We start from the raw sequence: 21,432 nt of genomic DNA, 5'->3' as shown, positions 1-21,432 counted from the left end.
GGCTTTACCATGTACTTCTGAAGTTGACTGTATCCAACATGACATCTGAGGGTCAGAAAACTTTTTGAGAGGGCATAAGGTATAGTTGATGGGCTAAGACTGGAGGGATGAATAGACAGAAATCAGGGACTAGACATGTGTTCACCCAAGAAGCTCTTTGCATCACAGGTTGTAAAACAAAGCAGGGGAAAAAACAGCAGCAATGAACATTTTGACATTCCAAAGGCCTTTTGAAATGAACTACACTAAACATGTTTACTCAGCCTATGTTGAATCGAATAATAGATCTTCCCATTTCACATAACCAGGTTTTGCAATACAGCACAAAATGATACATAAATATTTGAGAAATGTCAAGATAGAATTGGCACACAGCTCCAGAATTCTTTATAAAAATTCTTACTGATGGGCGATAGAGAGATTGAAATAAGAGAGATTGAAATAAGAACATGTTCAATGAGAGTTATGATTTTAGATTTTCAGAATGCTTGAATAGAGCCAACTGAATACAGTACTTACTATACGTACTAAGAAGTCCTTCATACTGAACAACTAACCCCACTGTATGAAGCTGCTGCAGGAAGCCTTGGTCACGTAAACTAGAGTGCAATTTGATTATAAATCCGCAGACCAATCCAGAAAGCTAGAGGAAAGACAGTAGCCATAAAAAGAGAGAGATTAGTTACATTAGCAATGAAAACAACAATTTGTTTTTTTTTGGGGGGAACCTCTATTCACAAGATGACACAAATTCATCTTGAATAAACCTTACTTCCAAATGAATATTGGAAAGACACTGTACATTTAGAATAGGAGTGGGGAGACCCACCACTATTTTGAATATTTTCATGCATCTGGGGAGTTTCTGTGTGATTTTAAGGGGGGGGGGGGAATCTGTAAATCATGCCATTTTTAAAATAGGAGTGGTTGGGGGAATCTTTGGGGGACTGGTGGGGGGCTTCAGAGACTACAAAAATAGGGCCCAGGGGCTGCATAGAGCCCAGGCCCCACACTTTGCCCAATCCCAATCCAAAACCTTTTTTCCAAGTAATACTACAGAAAACACATTATAGATTTAAAGGTTTCTAAGAAATGTTAAATCAATGGTGTATTTTATAGAATAAGCCAGCAAGAATAGATCTTGCAATTCCAGAGATCTGAAGACCTGAAATCTGAACTAGTGATCTTGTGATAAGTTCATCCCTACATATGAATTGAACCATTAAAAGAGAATACAGTAAGAAAGAGGCAGAATGTCTGTATGATTATAAATCTTCTGTCCAGAAATATATCATCATTCTCACAAGGGGCTATATCCAATTTTGCTGCCATCAGACTCCAAGCAATTTAAATTTCATTTTTTGTATATACTCATGGAATGTGGTACAGTGGCTTGAGCATTACAGGGTTCCAATCCCTACTCAGCCATGGAAACCTACTGGGCAAGACACATTCTCTTGGTCTCAGAAGAAAGCAAAGACAAACATCTGAACAAATCTTGCTAAGAAACCTTGGTGATAGGTCCATCCTTAAGGTTACCATAAGTTAGAAACGACTTTAAAGCACACAACAATAAATATGTCCATCATGGTATCAAAATAGTATCACAATTTTCTAAACTTTTTTCTATTTTCTACCCTCCAAATAATTAATATATTATAGACAGGGCTAGAAACAACTGCTTCTTAAAGCAGCATTCACTGCAATATGTGGCCTGGACCTCCAAATTCTAGATCAACATTGTAATCACTATGCCACATTAGTCCAAAACAGACTGTAGAAATAATCTCATTTGAGACTACTTTAACTGCCCTGGCTCAGTGTTGGGGAATCCTGGGAGCTGTAGTATGTTGTGGCACTAGAGCTCTCTGACAGAGAAGGTTAAATGTCTCACAAAACTATCGTTATCTAGCATTGAGCCAGAACAGTTAAACTGGTCTCAAACTGGATTATTTCTGCAGTGTGTTTTTGATCATTAATTCTCTGTTGTGGTTATTCAGGGCAAAAGATGAAGGCTGGCAATCACTACTGCAGTTACGAAAATGTAACATAGAGTTATGCATTAAGAACTGCTTTATATTCATAATCTCTATATAGTCACAATCACAGCACAATAATTGGACAATCATGGCACCACTACCCTGAACCTACTTTACCAGGCAGCAGCTGCTCTGAGAGCAGGAGATCTGTTTGGCTGGCAATTGGGAAATGGATGGATGATGTTTCCACCCCCCCCCCCCACTTCCTGACAGTAAGTGACGGTATGATGAAGACTTGCAACAAGGGTCCTATTTCTAGATGTAGCTGCCCCACTTGCTGGTGAGAGGGGGTGGGAACATCATCCATTCACAATCACCAACAGAAAAGACTTCATTTTCTTTAAGATGTGCAACTTAACTAAGTCATTGATGTAAGAATTCCATCTAAAGATTATATTTCTATCTTTAAAACTGTTAAAAGTAACTTGCAGTAAGGACTAATACATACAGGCAATTGAAAACTGTACTGTTGACAAAGTAGTTTCCCTTTTTTTTTTAAATTCCTTGAGGAAAGGCCTCTGGAACTGAAAAGTTCAGGATGGGCCCAGGATTTTTGTCCTGAAGTGTGCAGTCCATTCATGCTACACAATTTTAGCAATATGATTCCACTTTAACTACCAAGGTTCTGTCTTGTGGAATCCTGGGGTTTGTAGTTTGGTGAGGCACTGGAGCACTCTGGCTGAAAATTCTAAGTGCCAATCCCTACACTACAAATTCCAGGATTCCACAGGATGGAATCATGGCAGTTAAAGTGGAATAATAGTTCCATCATGTACCATGAATGGGCCCCTAGTCCTAATTGCACCACTCAGTAGATGTCTGGGGAGACAGAAAGTAATTCTTTCCTTCCTTGCTGCCTATAATGGACTCTATACTTTTATATGGCTATGGGAAATAAGATGGCTTGCTCAGGTAAATGTCAATATATTTCAAATTTATGAAATTAAAGAAGCACCTACTGCTTGACTGAAGACAATATCTCTTCTTAGGGTCAGCATTAAACACTGTGGCAAACTACACGCAAGCTCCTGAAGCAGAACAAAAGACATTGATTGCTTTGCCCTTGTCACCACCTCTCCAATACAGTCTTTCAGTGTAACTGTGAGTGGATACAGTTGTTCATACCAGTCACCTGTAATGGAAGAACATTAAGAATGGTGATCAGAGTACAGAAAGTCTCCTCAGAGCTAAGTTAGAAACTCAGGGGAGGTAACCTTACTGTCGCATACACTAATCTCATGGGCTTGTGCCTATCAGTAAGGAATAGCATGTTCTCCCTTACTGCTCTTCTCAGTATTCAGATGGTAAGTGCAGATCATTTATATGTACTCCAATTCTCATTATATGGTACAGCTACAAAAAATGTAGCCAAACTAGCTAGAGGACTTTGGGAACTGGAGTTGTTAAAACAGCAGCCTCTCAACACTTGGCTCTGAGTGCCCTTTCTGGGCTGTCAATGTGACCTCCTTTGGCTAGTCTTCTTTGCTTTGGTATGTTCTTTCTGTCTCCTCTTGAAAGCACCATTTCCTAGAAGGGAAGAAAAATACCAGAGTGAAGAAGACTGGCTGAAGAAGGTGGTGGTCACAGCAGAGCTCAGAGACCACCCAAATCAAGCCAAGCAGTGGTGGATGATCTCTGAGTGAACTCTTTGTACTGAAGGAGGAAGGCCAGCAGGTGGAGGACCTTCCTGGCATGGAGACATTGTGGATTTGGAAGCACAGTCAGAGAAAGTAGAGGGGAGAAAGCAAAATAAAAATTAAAAAAAAAATCAGCTGAGTGAGCATTGGTATTGTGACTCTCTTATCACATTACCTTCTTCCTTGCCTGGCTAGCCTGAGTGCATGTGTAAAAAACTTCTCTGTCTCCTCCTCTTTCTATATGTGTATACGCACATAGCCAGATTATCAGAGTGGTTGACTCGTCACTCTCCTCTGATGGAGGAGCTGTGGGAAGAGGATAGTTGATTTTTTTTTAAAAAAAAATCAACATGATTGTAAACATTTTGGGGGGAAAACTCCAAAGTAATAGAACCAGTTCTTAATCATTTTGAATGACGCCACTGGCTATATCACTGTTTCTCAACTCTCAGCCATTGACATCACCATTTCATTAAAATTAATATCATTGGTTAGGCCATTAGTGATTTGGATTCAAGACAATAATCTAGAAATCAGTGAGTTCTCTTGGATAATTTATGTTCCCACTTCTGTTGCTTTTGTAACAGTACTATTGTGATCCAACTTCTTTCAGATGTTTTATCACTTCATTTGGAATTACACCCAGAACACCTATCATCACTGTTTGATTGTAACAACAATAAGCAGAAGTTACTGCTACTGCTATTTTATTTCTATTATTGTTATAACTATTAGTGCCTATCCCACAAATGTTATAGCGTGATTGAAGAAAAAATGTTGGTTATTTTTTAAAAGACTAGGAATTAGTTTTCACTATTTGAAGAAGAAAATACAGAAAACAGTCGTTGCAGATTTGGAAGTCTGAAGCATTTTTGTTTATTTTTTAGGTCAGAAGTGATATGAGTAAAATGGTATTATTGAGAAAATGTATATACATTGAGCTTTAAAATCCTTAGGGTTGAGAAGTGGAAAGGCAATTATTGTTTGTGTTAGTTATGCTCAATTGGTTTGTGCTGATGTTTTTTGTGTTACTGGATTTATTTTTATTTGGGGAATAAATTGGGGGTTGGGATTAGGGTTATTTTAGTTGGGGTTTATTATTTTAGAATAGAGTAGAAATGGTTTTAAATGCTATGTTTGTAGCTGAATATGGTTTTTAAATTATTGTTACTGGCATGGATTGTATTTTTTGTTTTAAAGTTAATATAAAAGAATTTTAAAAACATTTAAAGTGGAAAGTAATACTTTGAGATCAAATTGTTGATGCATCAAACAGGACATCTATAATTACTTTCTCCACAAATTGTACAAGAATAATGAAAAGATATGCACAAAGTATTTATACATTTTGAAAACCTCCTGGTATAATCTCAAAATGGAGCTCTGTCACAGTGTTCAAATATTTAAAGGTCCAAGGGCAATGACCTCCCAACTCCTATTCATAGAATAATCCAAATCTCAGTGTGCAACAAAGAGAGAGCAGACATACTGCAGAAAAGCAGAGTTCCAGATTATTCAAGCAAGATAGGCTATGGTATGTAGTCTAAGTCTTATCTCTCACAAACAGCAGACCAAGTGGTAACTGGTTAAGAACTGTGTCTCAGTTCTTGAGAAGCTAAGAATTGTGTCTCAGTTGCTAACTATAGCTTTCAGGTGAGATATTGCTTTATATAATGTTCCCCAATGGGGGTGTTTGAAGAAGAAATTGTTTTTAGTCATCCTACAAACAGAAAACTTGCACAACAGGTAGACTACACAGAAATATACTCCCTGAAACCTAACTGTACAAATCTTATCTACCCTCAGTTTTCCTAGATGGAGAATACTGATACAAAAAACTGAAGCAATCTGAAGTAATACAGCTGAGATCAATGTTTACTACCATCATCTGCTCTTTGTGGGAACTAGGGACCCTTTCACACTACACAGTTCCAGTGCTAAGATTCTACATTAACTGCCATGGCTGGAAGCCACGCCAAAGTCACACTCCAGTCCTAAGGACTGGAACACAGTATTGGTGCAGCTTCGGACATCTTAAAATGCATGTGTCATTTAAACAGCATACCTCCAAAGTGACCCGAAGCAGTTTTATTTTGGCCTGTCTGTTCGGGCCCCTAATCTATTAACAATGATTTATTTGAAATGTAGAATGGGCCAAGAACTGTCATTTGAAATTTATCATGGGTTCAAAAAAATCATCTGATAATATTCCACTGGCTTCACAAAGACAGATTAAAGTAGTTCCTTGGGTATTCCAAATATAGGGCTCCTTTTTGTACTTGTGTGGGCAATTTTAGGTCTGAAGGAACAGAAACTAAATGAATGAACAAACAATGTTTTATGTATTGATATTGTTGTTTTTAAAAACACACACATTACAGTTCTCTCTCCCGATTCACGGGGGATCTGTTCTGGACCCTCCTGCGAATCAGGAAAAAAAAATTTAAACTATTAGGTCAGGGGTAGGCAACATTTTTGACCCGGGGACCGGGTTGCTGTCCCTCAGACAACTGGGGGGCCGAAGCCAAAAAATAAATAATTTAAAAACTTATATAAATAAATAAACTGGGACAAATGTAGGGCAAAATTTTCAAATGGAGGACACTTTTTTAAAAAAAATGGAAGACACGCGAAAAAATTTGCTAATTTTTTAAAAAATGTTAATATAAATGCATGTTTCTGAGGCTTCTATAGACAATTGCCCCCCTTGCCCTTGCGTGAGAGGCCAAAGGCCCCGGCGGCAATCGGCGGCAGGACTGGGCTGGGGCCGGTCCCAAGGCCTCGCTGGGCCGCATCCGGCCTGCGGGCCGCAGGTTGCCTACCCCTGTATTAGGTATTGCCTAACTACAATATCAAACATTTAAAAGCACACAAGAATGAGTTGATCTATGTTAAATTTGAGCCTGATTAATAATCTCTAAAACAGAACAAGGATCAGGAGAAAAAGTCCACCAGTGACTGGTAGGCTAGATTTAATTTCACTGCGTCTTGGTTACTGTTTCCTGCTCACTTCATTACAAACAAAGTCAAAATAACTACCAACTGGGAAATTAAATAGCTCAAAGGATGAAAATGAAGAAGAGATATTGTTTAATACAGTACACTTATTAGAACAGTCTCAAGGAAGGAAGCTGAAATAAACTTCAATACATCATAAAATAATTAGCTGTTACACTCTGAACTTTATGAGCTAAGATTTTTCCAAACAGTGCTTAAAACCTTTATTAATAAAAAACTTCCTATTGTAGTTTTATTCATACAATATAAAGTCATGATTTACTTCATGAATATAATTCCACTTAGGAGCCATTTTCTAAGCTCTTTTTGAATGGATTAATGTCTTTTTCAATATTTGTACTGCTCTTAGTACAACAGGACCCAAGGACTAAGTGGCCTTTCTGGGTAGTACTGCAGTTGATTATTTTCATTCCCTTATTTTATGCTGAATGAAGTAACAGTAATTGTCATATTTTATCTAACTAGAGTTAATTTAGCTGGCACAACAATTTTACTGCACAAGCCTGAAAGAGGTATTTCTGGTGCCTACTGAATTAGAACACAACTTGATAAAGTTTGCTTTGTTTTGTTTTTTTAGACTATAACTTCAGAACTCCCAGCCAGTATAATCTTAAAAAGTATGTTTTCTAAGCCCTGAGTTACAGCCTTTTAGTTCTATACCAGTTTCAAATGTCCATCCCATTGTGTTGTATGTCCATGAGAATCAGTAGAGTATCCCAGATGTCAATGAGTCTTCCCAACAGTATCTGCATACACAGTCATGCATACTCCATCCACCCAAAAACACTGGTTGTCATGTGCGCATGAAGTAAGGAGTCTGCTAATGTCTGTTAACAGCATGTCCCACAGCATTATTTCTTTGCCCTGCTTTTTATACCCTATATGTGTAAAAACAAAATTCCTATCAGTACTTGTGATCCTCAACAGAATATCTTAGTGTTTCTTCAAATCACTGAAGAGGAGAAATCAGCATTTACAAGCACACAAAAGTGATTTGTTCTATGTCAAATATTCTGAATTTTATGAAGACAGTGAAAAATATTATCATTAATTTTGTACACCAAGCACTGAGAATGTACTGTTGCTTTGCAGCAATCCCCATCCTTAAAAATGTATGCTTTCCATTAGCTTTATTCTGCAGTGAAATCATAATGCTATGCTGATGACACCATAGATGGTTACCATGGAAACTGATGTCTCAAATTCAGCCTCAAGAAAGTACTCCCGGATCACATTTCAGGAAAGATAACAGAGAATACATGCCAAGTGTAAAGTGAATAATCAAGGAGTTAATCCAAGTGTATATACATTTTAATGTAAAATTACCACAGATTGTCTATGTGTAAAAAACAAAACAAGATAGCACAAAATTGTTATATGCTTAGCCATGAAAACTACATGTCAACTTAACATTAAAACACTGAGCTGTATATATCCTTTATTTTTCACTTGGTGCTAGAAAAGACACAAAATTGTAAGAAAGCAATAAACAGCAAATTACTGGGGGGTGGTTTTGTTGCTCTTCAGGAGTTGTGGAGGGGACAGGAGCCACAACTTCTTCTTGCTGTGTGTCTGTCTCTCTCCTAGAGGCCTGAGCATCACGCAATCAGGGCATGTAGCAGGCATGTAGCAAAGATGGGGAAATCCCAGAGAGGCAAAGAGGAAGTAGTCTTTCCTCTGGTCCACCTGGTGGGGAATGAGAGCAGCTACTTTGCCACTTCTCCATCAGTTTTGTCTTCCACCAGAAGACATGAGGAAGGTGAGAGTGAAAGAGAGTAGTGAGCATGTGAGAGAGCAGCAAGAACAAGGGAAACAGTGAGTGTAGTGCACTCCACTGTGCCCAGAACATTACAGGCATATAAGAAGGTAGTAAAGGGGTCTTTCCCGTTTACCTCCAAGGCTGGAGTGTCTGGGAGTTTGACTATCCCTGGAGAACATGATCCTGTGGTACATGGACTCTCATGGGGAGCAAAGGTTTGCCCCTCAGGACTATGAAGTTACACATGCCTGCCATGCTGCTTTTTTTTAAAGCAAGGCTCATGACTTTCCAGACCAATGCAAGTCATTTTTGGCTCACTGGCCAGTAGAGAGTTGGTGAAGGCATAACACTTCTCTGCCTCACTCATGTACGGCTATCACATTTCCTATACTAACAACCCTGGGTCAAACAGTTATTAGCCACAGCATATTCCTCTTTTGAGATAAAGTTGTTTGAGACAGTGTTTAAGCTGGCTTTCTTTGGGGATTTCAAGGTTGGGGACTAGTGCTCACAGTGATAGATTGAATTGGGCCTTACAGACAGGGAGTCTCTAACTGAAGGCAAGGGTAATCAGGCTAAGACTGCAGAGGCCCCAAAACAGATCAGTATGAGAATGGTATGATTTTATGTCTGTGGACAGCCAGGGGCTGAGGACCTTGTCCAGTTTGGGTGGTTACAGAATTCTTGAATATATGTCCCAAGTGGGTGGAGTTTCTGTTGAATTATGTAGACAACTCTCCCCTGACCACAGTCCAATTCATGGCAATTATGCAGACATAAGATGCAACCTAAGGAGTTGGGGGTGAGGAGACGCCTTCAGAACAGGCACTGCAAGAACAGCATGTGAGCAGTAGCACAGATAATGGCTATTGGGAGATGGATTCAGAACTATTGGGAGGTGGCTTTAGAGACTACATCAACCCAGAGGACAAGGTTGTTAATTCAACTTAAAGTGCTCCCAGAAAGACAGTGCTGATATGTGCACACAACATCTTCTATTTGGGTAAAGAGATATGTGGAATTCACCGGCTGGGGGCTGAACCTTTGCCTGACAAAGTAAAGACTGCATGACTTGGTCAACATAGAATGCTGTGGGACTCTCTGCTGTCAGACATGCCAAGCACTTTGGCCCTCCTGATGGCATTGTTATAAACCTGGGGGAGAATGATCTGAGGTTACAAGAGAGCTGGACATGATTGAGATGGCCAGAACTGCTGATTCTATTCCTGCACAAACCACTTTGTGGTCTTAGTGGCTATAGTGGTGCTGCTGGGGAGGAGTCAAGACCTATGTAATATTGACAGGGTAAGGCTGAAAGCTACCAAGGCTATTGGGGAAAGCGGTGGGCTGGTGATCCAGCAGTTGGGCATTTGTTTTCTGTGGGATTTCATGTACGACACAAAAAGAGTGCAAATATCAGACTGGGGTCAGGATGAGTGGCTTTATGGGATCTCATTTGTCTTGCTGAATTGATTACAGATGCTATAGGTTGGTAGAAGGGGGTTGGTTCCTGTCCCTCTCTAGTAGTGGTGTGCCACGAGGACTAGATACACATGGGGAAAAGCAGAATCAGAGTGCCCTGCAAGTTCTGCCCTTTGAGGGGGCAGATTAAGTTGTCTTGGGGGTGAGGCAGTAACAACTAAGTCCAGCTCTGGCACAGCAGGGCATGCCTCACCACCAGTGCCTGCATGCCAATGAGGATTCCACAGGTGGTTCCTCTGGCAGGCTGACTGGAGTGGGGAGTACAATCCTCCCTCCATTCTTGCAGTTTTGGAAACCATATCCCTCGCTTAAGTGTGAGGGACAAACGGAGGGAGAAATAATGGGGCACATGCCTGAGATGCACCCATGCGCCTATATTCAAGTCAATGGGCCTTGAATATATGCGAAACTCCATTTTCGCATGAGTGTGTGTGTCCGGAACGGACCTCCTGCGAAAACAGAGGGTCACCTGTATTTGAATCACAGGCAGGTTATCCAATCTGATATCCAAACCTCACGCCAAGCCAAAACCATACAGCTGTGAAAATTGAGTTATACTCACTTTATTTCCTAAAAGTTGTGTCACATGTATCTGGCTCCTCTCTTAATGTGTTGATTTAGCAGATAGAGCAGAATTTGAGTTTTGAGTCTATTTTTATTTATAGCAGAATAACAATTTCCCCTGATTTCCACAACCTTCACCTGTCAATGTAGAGGCTGTTTACTCAGGCCTGAATCCTATTGCTAGTCCGAACTAGAGCAAATCCATTGAAACAAATTGTGAGTAAAAACGTATGTTAATTCAATGGGTTTACTTAGTTATAGACCACAAATAGGAATCAGACCCATGTAACCTGCAGTGAGAGAAAACTTTGGAAGCCAAGGAGTTCCTAAGAAAAAAGTATACAAACAATATGGAACCCAAAGGATGCCATGCTGTAGCAAATTGGAAAGGGGGGAGGGGTTACATACAGATTTAACCATCTAGATATTGTAGTTTTTCGTGGATTTTTCAGGCTATGTGGCCATGTTCTAAAAGAGTTTCTTCCTGATGTTTCGCCAGCATCTGTGGCTGGCATCTTCAGAGAATGCTTGCCGGGAAAGGACTTGGGTGTGTGTGTGTGTGTGTGTGTGTGTGTGTATTGTGTGAACCTGGGAAGGCAGGAGTGATTTGCATGTGTATTGTTCTGTTGCTAATGGCAGGCCTCAAGGTGGGAGGGTCTGTAAAAGAGGATTAGTGTTTGCTTGATTAGTGCTCCTTGTCTGCTGGGAAACCCCTGACCCTGGGAGATTTCTCATTTGCATTTGTTGAGTCTTCATCTTGCTATTTTCCAGGACTGGTAGCCAAACCTTGTTCACTTTAAGGGTTTCCTCTTTTCTGTTGAAATTGTCCAGGTGTTTGTGGGTTTCAATGGCTCCCCTGTGTATCCTGACATGGTAGCTGTTGCCATGGTCCAGAATTTCAGAACTTTATCGCACCGGGGTTAAAACGTTCCCCGGTGTGTTCTAATGTGCCCGTGCAGGGGCGCGCATGGAATGTGACGGGAACGCGATGGGGCCCAGAACCCCATTTTACCACACACTAAGCGTTCTCAGAAATGGCACCCTCTGGAACGCAACGGGAACGTGATGGGAATGCCCGTTGGCAAAGGCTGCGTTCCGGTGTGCGGTAAAATGGGGTTCTGGGCCCCATCACGTTCCCGTCACGTTTCATGTGCGCTGCCGTGTGGGCACATTAGAACGCACCGGGGAATGTTTTAACCCCGGGGCAATAAAGTTCTAGGTGTTTTCAAACAGTATTTTATACCCAGAATGGTTTGTGGCATGCTCTGCTACTGTTGATTTTTCTGGTTGACCCAGTCTGCAGTGTCTCTCATGTTCCTTGATTCTTGTTTGCACACTGCATTTGGTGGTCCCTATGTAGACTTGTCTGCAGCTGCATGGTATGCAGTAAACTCCTGCGGCTGTGAGAAGGTCTCTCTGTTCCTTGGCTGAGCGAAGCATTTGCTGGATTTTCTTCATTGGTTTGTAAACCGTTTGAAGGCTGTGTTTCCTCACCAGTTTCCCTAATCTGTCAGTGACTCCTTTGATGTATGGTAAAAAATACCTTCCCTTTGGGTGGTTGTTTGTCTTCTCTCCTCTGGGTTTTTCTGAGCCTAGCTGCCCTTCTGATGTCTGAGCTGGAATAACCATTAGCCTGTAGAGCCCAGTCCAGGTGCTTCAGTTCATCTTCCAAGAAGTGGGTTTCGCAGATGGGTTTTGCCCAGTCTATCAAGGTTTTGATTGTGCTTCTTTTTTGTCCTGGGTGATGGTTGGAGTTCTTGTGCAGGTATCTGTCTGTATGTGTAGGTTTTCTTTATACTGTGTGACCCAAACGTTAGTTCAGTTTGCGGCTGACTAGGACATCTAAGAATGGCAGTGTTCCTTCCTTTTCTTTTTCCATAGTGAATTGGATGTTGAGGTGGATGTTGTTCAGATGGTTCAGGAACACAGCCAGATCTTCTTCTCCATGGCTCCAAATGGTGAAAGTGTCATCCACTTATCGGAACCAAGTTGTGGGCTTTTTTGGTGCTGTTTCTCATTTTTTCAAACAGTATTTTATGCCCAGGATGGTTTGTAATGTTCTGCTACTGCTGATTTTTCTGGCTCTTCAGTGTTTCTCATGTTCCCTGATTCTTGATGTCATCTAGATATCAGTTGTGCTTCTTGTGTGACTAGTGTTTTCATGTTTTCAAAATTCCAATTAGGACAGTCAAAATTCAAGCCCTGCTGGGCTGACAATTATCCTTACATTTCTGATGTATTTACAGTATTGATTTCTAACCTACTTTGTCAGGATTAAGACACAAACAAAAGCTTGTTAGTAACTATATAAAGTCAGAAAAGGCTAAAAAGGAACAACAACAATCAGGACTTCTGGAATCCCACTCTACCCTCATATTGGTCAAAATGTTGCCTGACATTTGTTATCTTGCCTATGTTTCATTCCAGCAATATAAACTGGAACATTTAATGGTGTGGACTATGTAGGTCCTTGCAGATATAATGCTAAACTATAGTTTAGTGTTGTTATCCATGTGTTCTGGGACTGTTTAACTGTGAGGAGTTCCTATGCTTTTTCTTCCATTTTCACTTAACCACAGTTTAATCCAAATTGTGACTAATATTAATGACAGATTATCTAAACAAGACAACTGCATGAGTCATGGTTTGAAGATGGTCTGTGTCAGTAAAATACTATTAAGATTAATTGTCTGTGATTAACACACTGCTAAACTGTAGTAAGTTAAAGACAGAAGTAACATTTTATCTCTTCTTCAAGCCATGCTGGAAAAGAGAGCAAAGGAACCATATTAGTCTGAGGCCTATTGCCTAACACTAAAATAGGTATGGGCAGGTTTTCGGGGTCTGGCTCACTCCTGTGAAGTGCCTATGAGTGGGCATTAATTTGACAAAATTCAGCAATATAGCTGTGGCAACTGTCTTTTCCTGCACTTCTGCTTTAAGACAAAGCACACAAACATTGTATGTACCCTGTTTAAACACATCCTTTCTTACTAACCTTTAACTTGATTTCTTATTAACCTTTAACCAACAAGGCATATGAATGATAAATGGTGTGCATGTTGGTGGGGGCAGGAGAGTGTAGAAAGAAGTGACAAGGTGCAAAACAGTGGCAAAACTTAATTGCATAGCTTGTAATAAGAGGTCCCATTTTTGGACAGGCTTTTCCAACCTGACAGTTGCCAGCTGTGGTAGACTCTACCAGCTTCAGATAGATTTGTATTATGTCTTTATAGTTAATCTGTAAAAAAAATCCAGTTCAGGAGAAGGCAACTTATTGTTAATAGAAAATGAAAGAAAATCTTTGAAGGTGCCGATAACAAATTACACTCTTAGACATTAATAGAAACATCCAAAATGCCATCCTCTGTTAATCCCATAACCTGTTTTGAAAAGTAATATTTTAAACAATGGGCTATTAAAGCTAATTTGACTATTTAAAAAAAAATTATTTGTGACAGTAGCAGAGTTAATCTCCCAATTTCCAATGCTTAATGTTCAACTTTGCAATTCTATAATAAAAAAGCAACATTCAAAACTAAAGTTACAAGAACTGGATCACACTGTAAGTAGTAGATGTGGCACACAAGAGTTCCATTCACCAAGCATTTTGTTTTTGTTTTTGTTACAGCATTTCCTTCTTTAGACCATTTAAATAGTTTTCAAATTTACTATAGATTGCATTCAGGGACCTTTCACACTACACAGTTATTGTGCTGTAATTCATTTAAATGTCATGACACCATCCTGTGGAATCCAAAGGTTTGTTGTTTGTTGGGGCACTCTGTTAGAGCACTCTGACTAAGAAATATAAACACTCCTTCCTAATCTGCAAATGCCAGGATTCTGTTGGCTGTTGCCATCACAGTTATGTTGGAATCACAGTGTTAAAATTGTGTGAGTCATGCCTAAAGGTGACCTACTGAAATCACTGACACAGGCCAGTCAAAAAAACAAAAAACAAAAACCTTACATCTCACTGATTTCACTGACTATGCTAAGCATGTCTACATATGGATTCTATCCCATGACCCCAGTACCTGTATTTGGATAATATAAGAATTTAATTGTGTTCTTCTGCTGTCAGAATGGCTTCTGACAGCATACCTGGTGGTGATGGGGAATCTCTAGAGCAGATTTTTGGGTGATGCAGGTGACTGCATTGAGGCAGGGTTAAGGAAAAAGCCCTGTGGTGCTAGTAGAACCCCACCAAGATTCTGGTAGCCGTCAGCCAAACAAACTGTGTATGCACAAACTACACTGATATAAAAATGAGTATTTGCCAACAACCCTTTTTCCTATTTCCCAACAAGCTTGGTTGGGAAGAGTTAAGTGTGTGCACTTGACTCTTCCTCTGAATGCTATTTTGAAGGAAAGCCTAGAGCAGATTAAAATGTGTCAGATACTTCAAAGCAGAACACTGTTCTTTCAAAAGGGTTTTCATATAGCACACAGGCACAAAATTGAGCACTGCAAGCAGTTCTTGACTATGCAACAGAGATGCAATTTGATAAACACCCTCCCAAAATTCAAGGCCAGATTTCTGCAAAACTATATCTTCAGCAGTTTCACCCCTTGATTCTCCTCTTACATCCCTTTACTTCAGCTTTTTATTTTATTAAGCCTTTCAATGATATAAAAATGTGTTTCTTACCACTTATATGAGTTGCGATGTGTTCAGCTGGTGAAGGGTCATTTTCATTTTCCTTTGTGATGCTGGGGGAATCTTTTTCAAGCAATCTATCCACCATTGCAATAATGCAGTTTAAACTTTTCCCCACATTGGCCCACACCCTATCCTGAAAAAAGTATCAGTATCACTGTTCAATGTTAAAAGATTCAGAGCAGTAGATTTAATCAGCTTCCTTTATATTGTAGTACAACAAAAAAGTCAATGGAAATATTGTAACGGGCAGTGCTCCCATCTTAAAACTATTTTGAAGAAGTTCTTTGCCACTACATTTGTAGTAAGAAGACTCAAATAAATGATTTTAGGAATTTCCACAAGTTAAAGAAACATAGCCATGTTAGTCCCTTGCAGTAAAAACAAAAACAAAAAAAATTCTGATGTACCTTAAAGATTACCATGCATATTTTGGTATAAACACTCACAGACCATAGTCTGCTCTTTATGAAACATTCAGAATCCACAGCTAAAAAGTTCAACTGCCATTATTCAGACTTGTTTTCCTGCCCTAGATCCCAGGGAGGGGTTTGTATATTGTGTGAAATCAGATCGTTTCTGACTTATGGTTACCATAAGGACAACCTTCAATGGAGTTTTCTGGGGGTGATAATGTGTGACTTGCCCAATGCCTTCTAGCAGGTTCCATAGGTAAGTGGGGAATTAAACCCTATCTCCATAGTCATAGTCCAGCTTTAAAACTATTTCACTCTATTACACTGAACTGTTTAAAACAGTTCAATGTAATAAAAACAAAATCTATAACACAGCAGATCAAGACAACCTGTGATTGTTCAAGACTCTGAAAGGTGAATGTTAATTTGGTGCCAGAATGAGGCCAGTGGTGGTGCTTCCAAGGGTGTCACAGCCAAAAAGGCCCATTCCACATGGTGGGAAACAAAAAGCTTCCTCAGAAGATCTTAATCCATGGGCAAATGTATCTCAGATATTCCTTTAAGCATAGATCACAAGATATTGTAGTTCTTGTTGATTTATTTATATTCTAGGCTTTCACCCCAAACCAGGACCTACAAAAATGAAAACAAACACAGATAAAAACACAAACATTTAAGTAAAAATCTACAAAAAATACTGTGAAAATGTGTTTAAACCTTCTGTAGAATTAAAACTATTTTCAAGAATATGATGAAAATACAAAAGATAATAGTCAATAAAGCAGCATGGTATTAAAAGCCCTTCTTGTCACTTCCCCAAAGCTTGTTGGAATAGGAAGTTTTCCTCTGCTGATGAATGGACAACAAGGAGTGACCTTTCCTAGCCCTCCTGAATACAGAGATCTCAATGTGTTTGTAATCTTAATGTCATCACCAACATCTGAATTCAGATTGAGGGCACACTGACAGCCATAACATGCTTTAAAACTGGCACAATGTGGTTTCTCTCTGATACTCTGGGCAGCAATCTTTCTGCTGCATTCTTCATCATCCATACCTTCTGTTCTCAAGGGCAGTCTATATAGAGATCACTGCAGTAATCAAAATGGAAAGTTACCAATGGCGCGTTACAGACTGCTTAAAAGCGGTGGTCTGCCGGCGGTGCCGATTGCTGCGTCTGGGAACCGCAGCGGCCAAACCGTGCGATTCCCAGGTGCAGCTGAAAAGTACACTTGGTGCAAGAACTGTGAAACCACCTTGACATGTTCAATATGCATAGCCATGTGAACCCATGTTCAGTGTGAAACCCAAAGAGTTTGGTTATGCAATAAGCCTCTGAAATATGCAAGAGGCCATCTTAAGTAAAGCCATGTTCAGTGCCCAAATGTGCTGTTTGGAATGGGGGGAGGGGGGTTGGCCAGAAAGGGAAGTACATTTCTGCCATCTGTCTAGGAATAATGCCTAAATGTCCTCTATTTTGATCATGCCTAAGAAAGATGCATTTAGATTAACATTTTTTTAAAATCACCAAATTTTTTCGTATGTCCTCCATTTTTTACAAATGTGTCCTACATTTGAAAATGTTGTCCTATATTATTTAATTATTTATTTTTTGGCTCCCCCCCCCCCCCCCGTTGTCTGGGGGACACCAACCCGGCCCCCGGCTCAAAAAGGTTGCCTACCCCTGGCTTTAAAGAAATGGACTGGTAGCCAGTTAAACCATTCATTCAAAAATATTTTATACTAAAGCTGTTTGTTCAGAATAGAAGGTCTCCATATATTCCAAGGAAACAGAATAGTTGCTTACTTTGGACAAAATAAGCATAGCACAACCTCTTTACAAAACTAACTATTGACTGTGGACAATAGCAAATGCAAACCAATGTCTTATGACAGGCAAACATGACATATAGAAAATGTATTTATTGTATTTATATAAAGATAACCAATACCACTGCTTTCTGAACAGCAGCAGCATGAAATAATAAAAACAACTGGAGTTTCATATTAAGCTACTTTATGTTATTACTCTGCAAATATGCAAAATGTAATATACATTCTTCTGAAGAGAGATAAGTTTCCATGCAATGGGTCAATGGCAGAGTGCATGCTCTAGAAAAGCAAGAAGAACTAGAGTGCATTAAAGCTGCAAACCCTGGTCAAGATTAAAATAACTGAGCTGTTCTTCAACAGCAGGTCTTACTGGCAACAAGAGTTAGGAAACATGTGTTTATGGAGACAGAGGAGCAAAAGATGCAAAACAGCACTTACGAGGCACAAACGACCTGCGTAGTGATATATCAGGTTCAGCCACAATGAGATAACTGTTGCATATGCCACAGTAATAAATTCACCATATGCTGCAATTAAATTAAATAATAAGCTATCCACCTCTATCATTTGTTTAGCTGAAGAAATTAACTTGCCAACTCCCTACTATGTAATATTTCTCATCAGTTGCTATGATATGGTTAAAGCACATGGGTGGATAACTGAATTTCCATTCATTCATTTCTCTTTGCCAAGAAGTGAAGAATGAATATGAATTATGATTATTAAAGTGGAATAGTTATAAAGGTGAGATATAAAGGAGCTAAGTAATTAAATTTTAGGGCTAGTTCTCCCATTAAATGGAGCGAGGTGCCCAGTTCAGACAGTGAAGACTGGAGGTGGCAATGTGTGTCCTCCCCCAGGATGGATGCTTGATAATAATAATAATAATAATAATAATAATAATAATAATAATTTCTTATTCATCTCTCCCCATGGATCAAGGAGGGACAGAACAACAATTAGCAAGCAAACAGTATCAGTTAAAGCACATCAGTTAAAACACACATTGATTTAAAAAGACAAATAAGATGTATACATATTAAAACAATTCACATCTTAAATTCATCATTTTAAATTCAGAGTTTAAAAATAATCAGAACAAGCTTGCCAGAACAGACAGTTCTTTAATGCACTTTTAAATTCAGAAAGAGTATTCAGCTGTTGAATCTCTTCCAGCAGGCCATTCTACAGTGTAGGGGCAGCTGAAAAAAATGTGCTCTGGCTGACAGTTGTCAGTCTAGTCCTGACTGACTGATGTGAATGGCTGCCAGAGACCTGAGTGTATGGGGCACATTGTGTGGGAGGAGGTGATCCTGTAGGTAATCTGGACCCAAACCATGTAGGGCTTTAAAGGTAATAACTTCGTACTTTTCCCAGAAACTAACCAGCAGCCAATGGAGTGATTTTAAAATTGCTGTGATGTGATCACTCCTGAATGTCCCAGTAATCAATCCAGCTGCTGTGTTTTGAACTAAATGAGGTTTCTGAACTTGGTACAGAGGTACTATAATAATAATAATAATAATAATAATAATAATAATTTATAAACCACTTTTCCAAATTTGATCAAAGCGGTGTACAACACAAAACAAAAATGTGAGACAATAAAACAAATCAATAACACATATCATCAATTAAAATTATATAAAAAAGTTTACAAATATTAAAACCCGGGAAAACAAACTAGCTGGATCACCCAATTGCATATCAAGGGGAGAACAGAATGGAATCAAGACACCTGGGGGAAAGCTTGTCGAAAAAGAAAGGTCTTAAGATTCTTCTTAAACATGTCAAGGGAGGAGACAGAGCGGAGCTCGTCAGGAAGGGAGTTCCAGATCTGCGGGGCCAAGGACAAAGGCTTCCCGACCAATCTGAGAGTGCGGGGCGGATTATATTATATTATACTCTATATACAGCACATTGCAAAAGTCCAGCCTTCAGATTGCCAGTTCATGCACTATTATCTTTAGGTACTCTAGCTCTAGATAGGGATGCAAATGGCATAACAGCTGAATCTGATAGTAAGTATTCCTGGCCGTCACATCTATCTGAGCTGTCATTTGGAGCCACAGATCCAGATGTACCACCAAGCTGAAAACACAGTCTTTCAGGGGGCACTGTAACCCCATTCAGGGCTGGTTGATACACCTCCAAACCCAGGGCCTCTGACAGTAAGCACCTATGTCTTGTCTGGATTCAACTTCAAATTGTTTTTTCCTTATCCAACCCATTACCTCTTCCAGGGATTTATTCAGAGGAGACACACTATTCGTAGCTCAGAAGGCACAGAGAAATATATTCAGGTGTCATCAGCATACTCACAGCACCCTACCCCATGCCTCTGGATGATTTCTCCCAGCAGTTTTATGTAGATATTGAATAGCATTGGGGACAGAATAGAACCATGTGGTATGCCATATAACTGCTCCTTTTTTGAGGAGAAGCTATCCCCTAGCACCACTATCTGGAACCTGCCTGAGAGATAGGACTGGAACCACTCAAGTACAGTGCCTCTGATTTCCAAATTCCGCAGAAGGATAGCATGATGCCACTGAGAGGTCCAGAAGCATCAGCAGGGACATGCTCCCATTAATGCTCAGATGAAGATCATCCACTAAGGCGATCATAGTAGTCTCAACTCCGTATCCTGCTCTGAAGGTGGTTTGAAATGGGTGTAGATATTTTGTATCATCCAAGACTGCCTGGAGTTGGAAAGCAACTGCCTTCTTGGTCACCTTGCCTAGAAAAGGAAGATTTGATACTGATCTATAGTTGTTAAAATCCAGGGGACCTACTCAGAATTTTTTAGGAAGCGGTCGTACCATCCCTTCTTTTAAATAAGATGGAAGGCTTCCCTCTCTGAGAGATGCATTAATGATATTTTGTATTTGAAGCCTAGCTGTATCTCCTCTTTGGAGGACCAGCCAAGAAGGACAAGGATCGAGAAGACAAGCTGTGATGCTTACATGCCCCAGGAAATTCCAGCAAAGTGCTGGAAAGCAAAGCAGGGTGACATGGGAGGTTTCCGGTGCTGGATATCACCTGAAGTACACTTTGAGTAGCTGAAGTTATTCTTAACATAGTCTGGCCACCTGCCCCCATATCTTTCTGAGAGCAAGGTGAGTAGTGACAGTGATAGGGTTAGTGGTGACATAGTATGGCTGGCTGTGCCTCTTCTCCCCCACAGTTTCTTGCAGGAGAGTTGAACCTGTATCTGGAGAGCTGCTGATGGGAGAAAAATTATAGTATGATGATAATGTAGGACTAAATAGCGGCACAAGTAAGGTCAGTGCTCAGCATGAGCAAAATTTTAAAAAGAGTATTTTGTGATAGGTACTCATAGAAGTGCACTTAGAATGTTAAGTGCACTTCTGTGACTAACTATCACAACATTCTCTTTTTAAAACTCATTAATTTGCATCTGTATTTCTGTACACAGCTATACAGTGGACCCTTGCCTTACGCAGGGGATCCGTTCCAGACCCTCCCCCCATGTAAGGCGAATTCCGCCTATGCTTGAGCCCCATTCACTTGAATGAGGTTCACACGTGCGGTGGTGTGGCGGCATGCACATGCCACAGGAGCATACCCCATTCATCTGAATGGGACACGCTGCTCCTTGCACCCCACGTGCTCCTGCGCAGCTTGAGCACATACACTCAAAGCCGCGTATAACGCAGGCACACTGTATTTGCTAAAGCAGTGATTGAGCAATAAAATATTTGTTACAGTTACCAGGGGTAATTCACCACAGTTTTTCTGATGACTAAGGTCACAAAACAGGTCTTTAGGTGGCAGTGGAAACATCACACACAGTAGCTAGATCAGTCTGCATGATGGGTTTCAGAACTGAGAAGTCCTCTTCTTCACCATGACCAAATGGAACTCTCCATGGAATGGTAAGCCAGGGGAACATTCATACTATGAGATACACCCGTATAGCACTTTAATTACTAGTGTTCTGTCCTATGGAATCCCAGGGTTTGTAGTCTGATGAGCGCTAGAGCACTCTAGTTGACAA

General features: G+C 40.1%; 1 protein-coding gene across 8 annotated transcripts in view; it reads right to left on the bottom strand.

The window, feature by feature from the left end:
• INPP4B (inositol polyphosphate-4-phosphatase type II B) overlaps window positions 1–21,432 on the bottom strand; it is a 339,484-nt gene that overhangs the window by 51,674 nt on the left and 266,378 nt on the right. For all 8 annotated transcript variants that reach the window (XM_089525748.1, XM_089525750.1, XM_089525752.1 and 5 more), the window contains 3 exons: window positions 15,154–15,298; window positions 2,999–3,171; window positions 520–643 (listed from right to left, as the gene is read on the bottom strand). In XM_089525748.1, coding sequence (XP_089381874.1) covers window positions 520–643; window positions 2,999–3,171; window positions 15,154–15,298 — 442 coding nt within the window. The remainder of the gene's footprint in view (window positions 1–519; window positions 644–2,998; window positions 3,172–15,153; window positions 15,299–21,432) is intronic.

This window comes from Sceloporus occidentalis, unplaced genomic scaffold (genome assembly GCF_023333645.1).
Source record: "Sceloporus occidentalis isolate IW3139 unplaced genomic scaffold, rSceOcc1.0.p SCAF_5, whole genome shotgun sequence".
Lineage (NCBI taxonomy): Eukaryota > Metazoa > Chordata > Lepidosauria > Squamata > Phrynosomatidae > Sceloporus > Sceloporus occidentalis.
The sequence above is the reverse complement of the archived record's forward strand: the minus strand, read 5'-3'. Positions and strand labels throughout refer to the sequence as shown.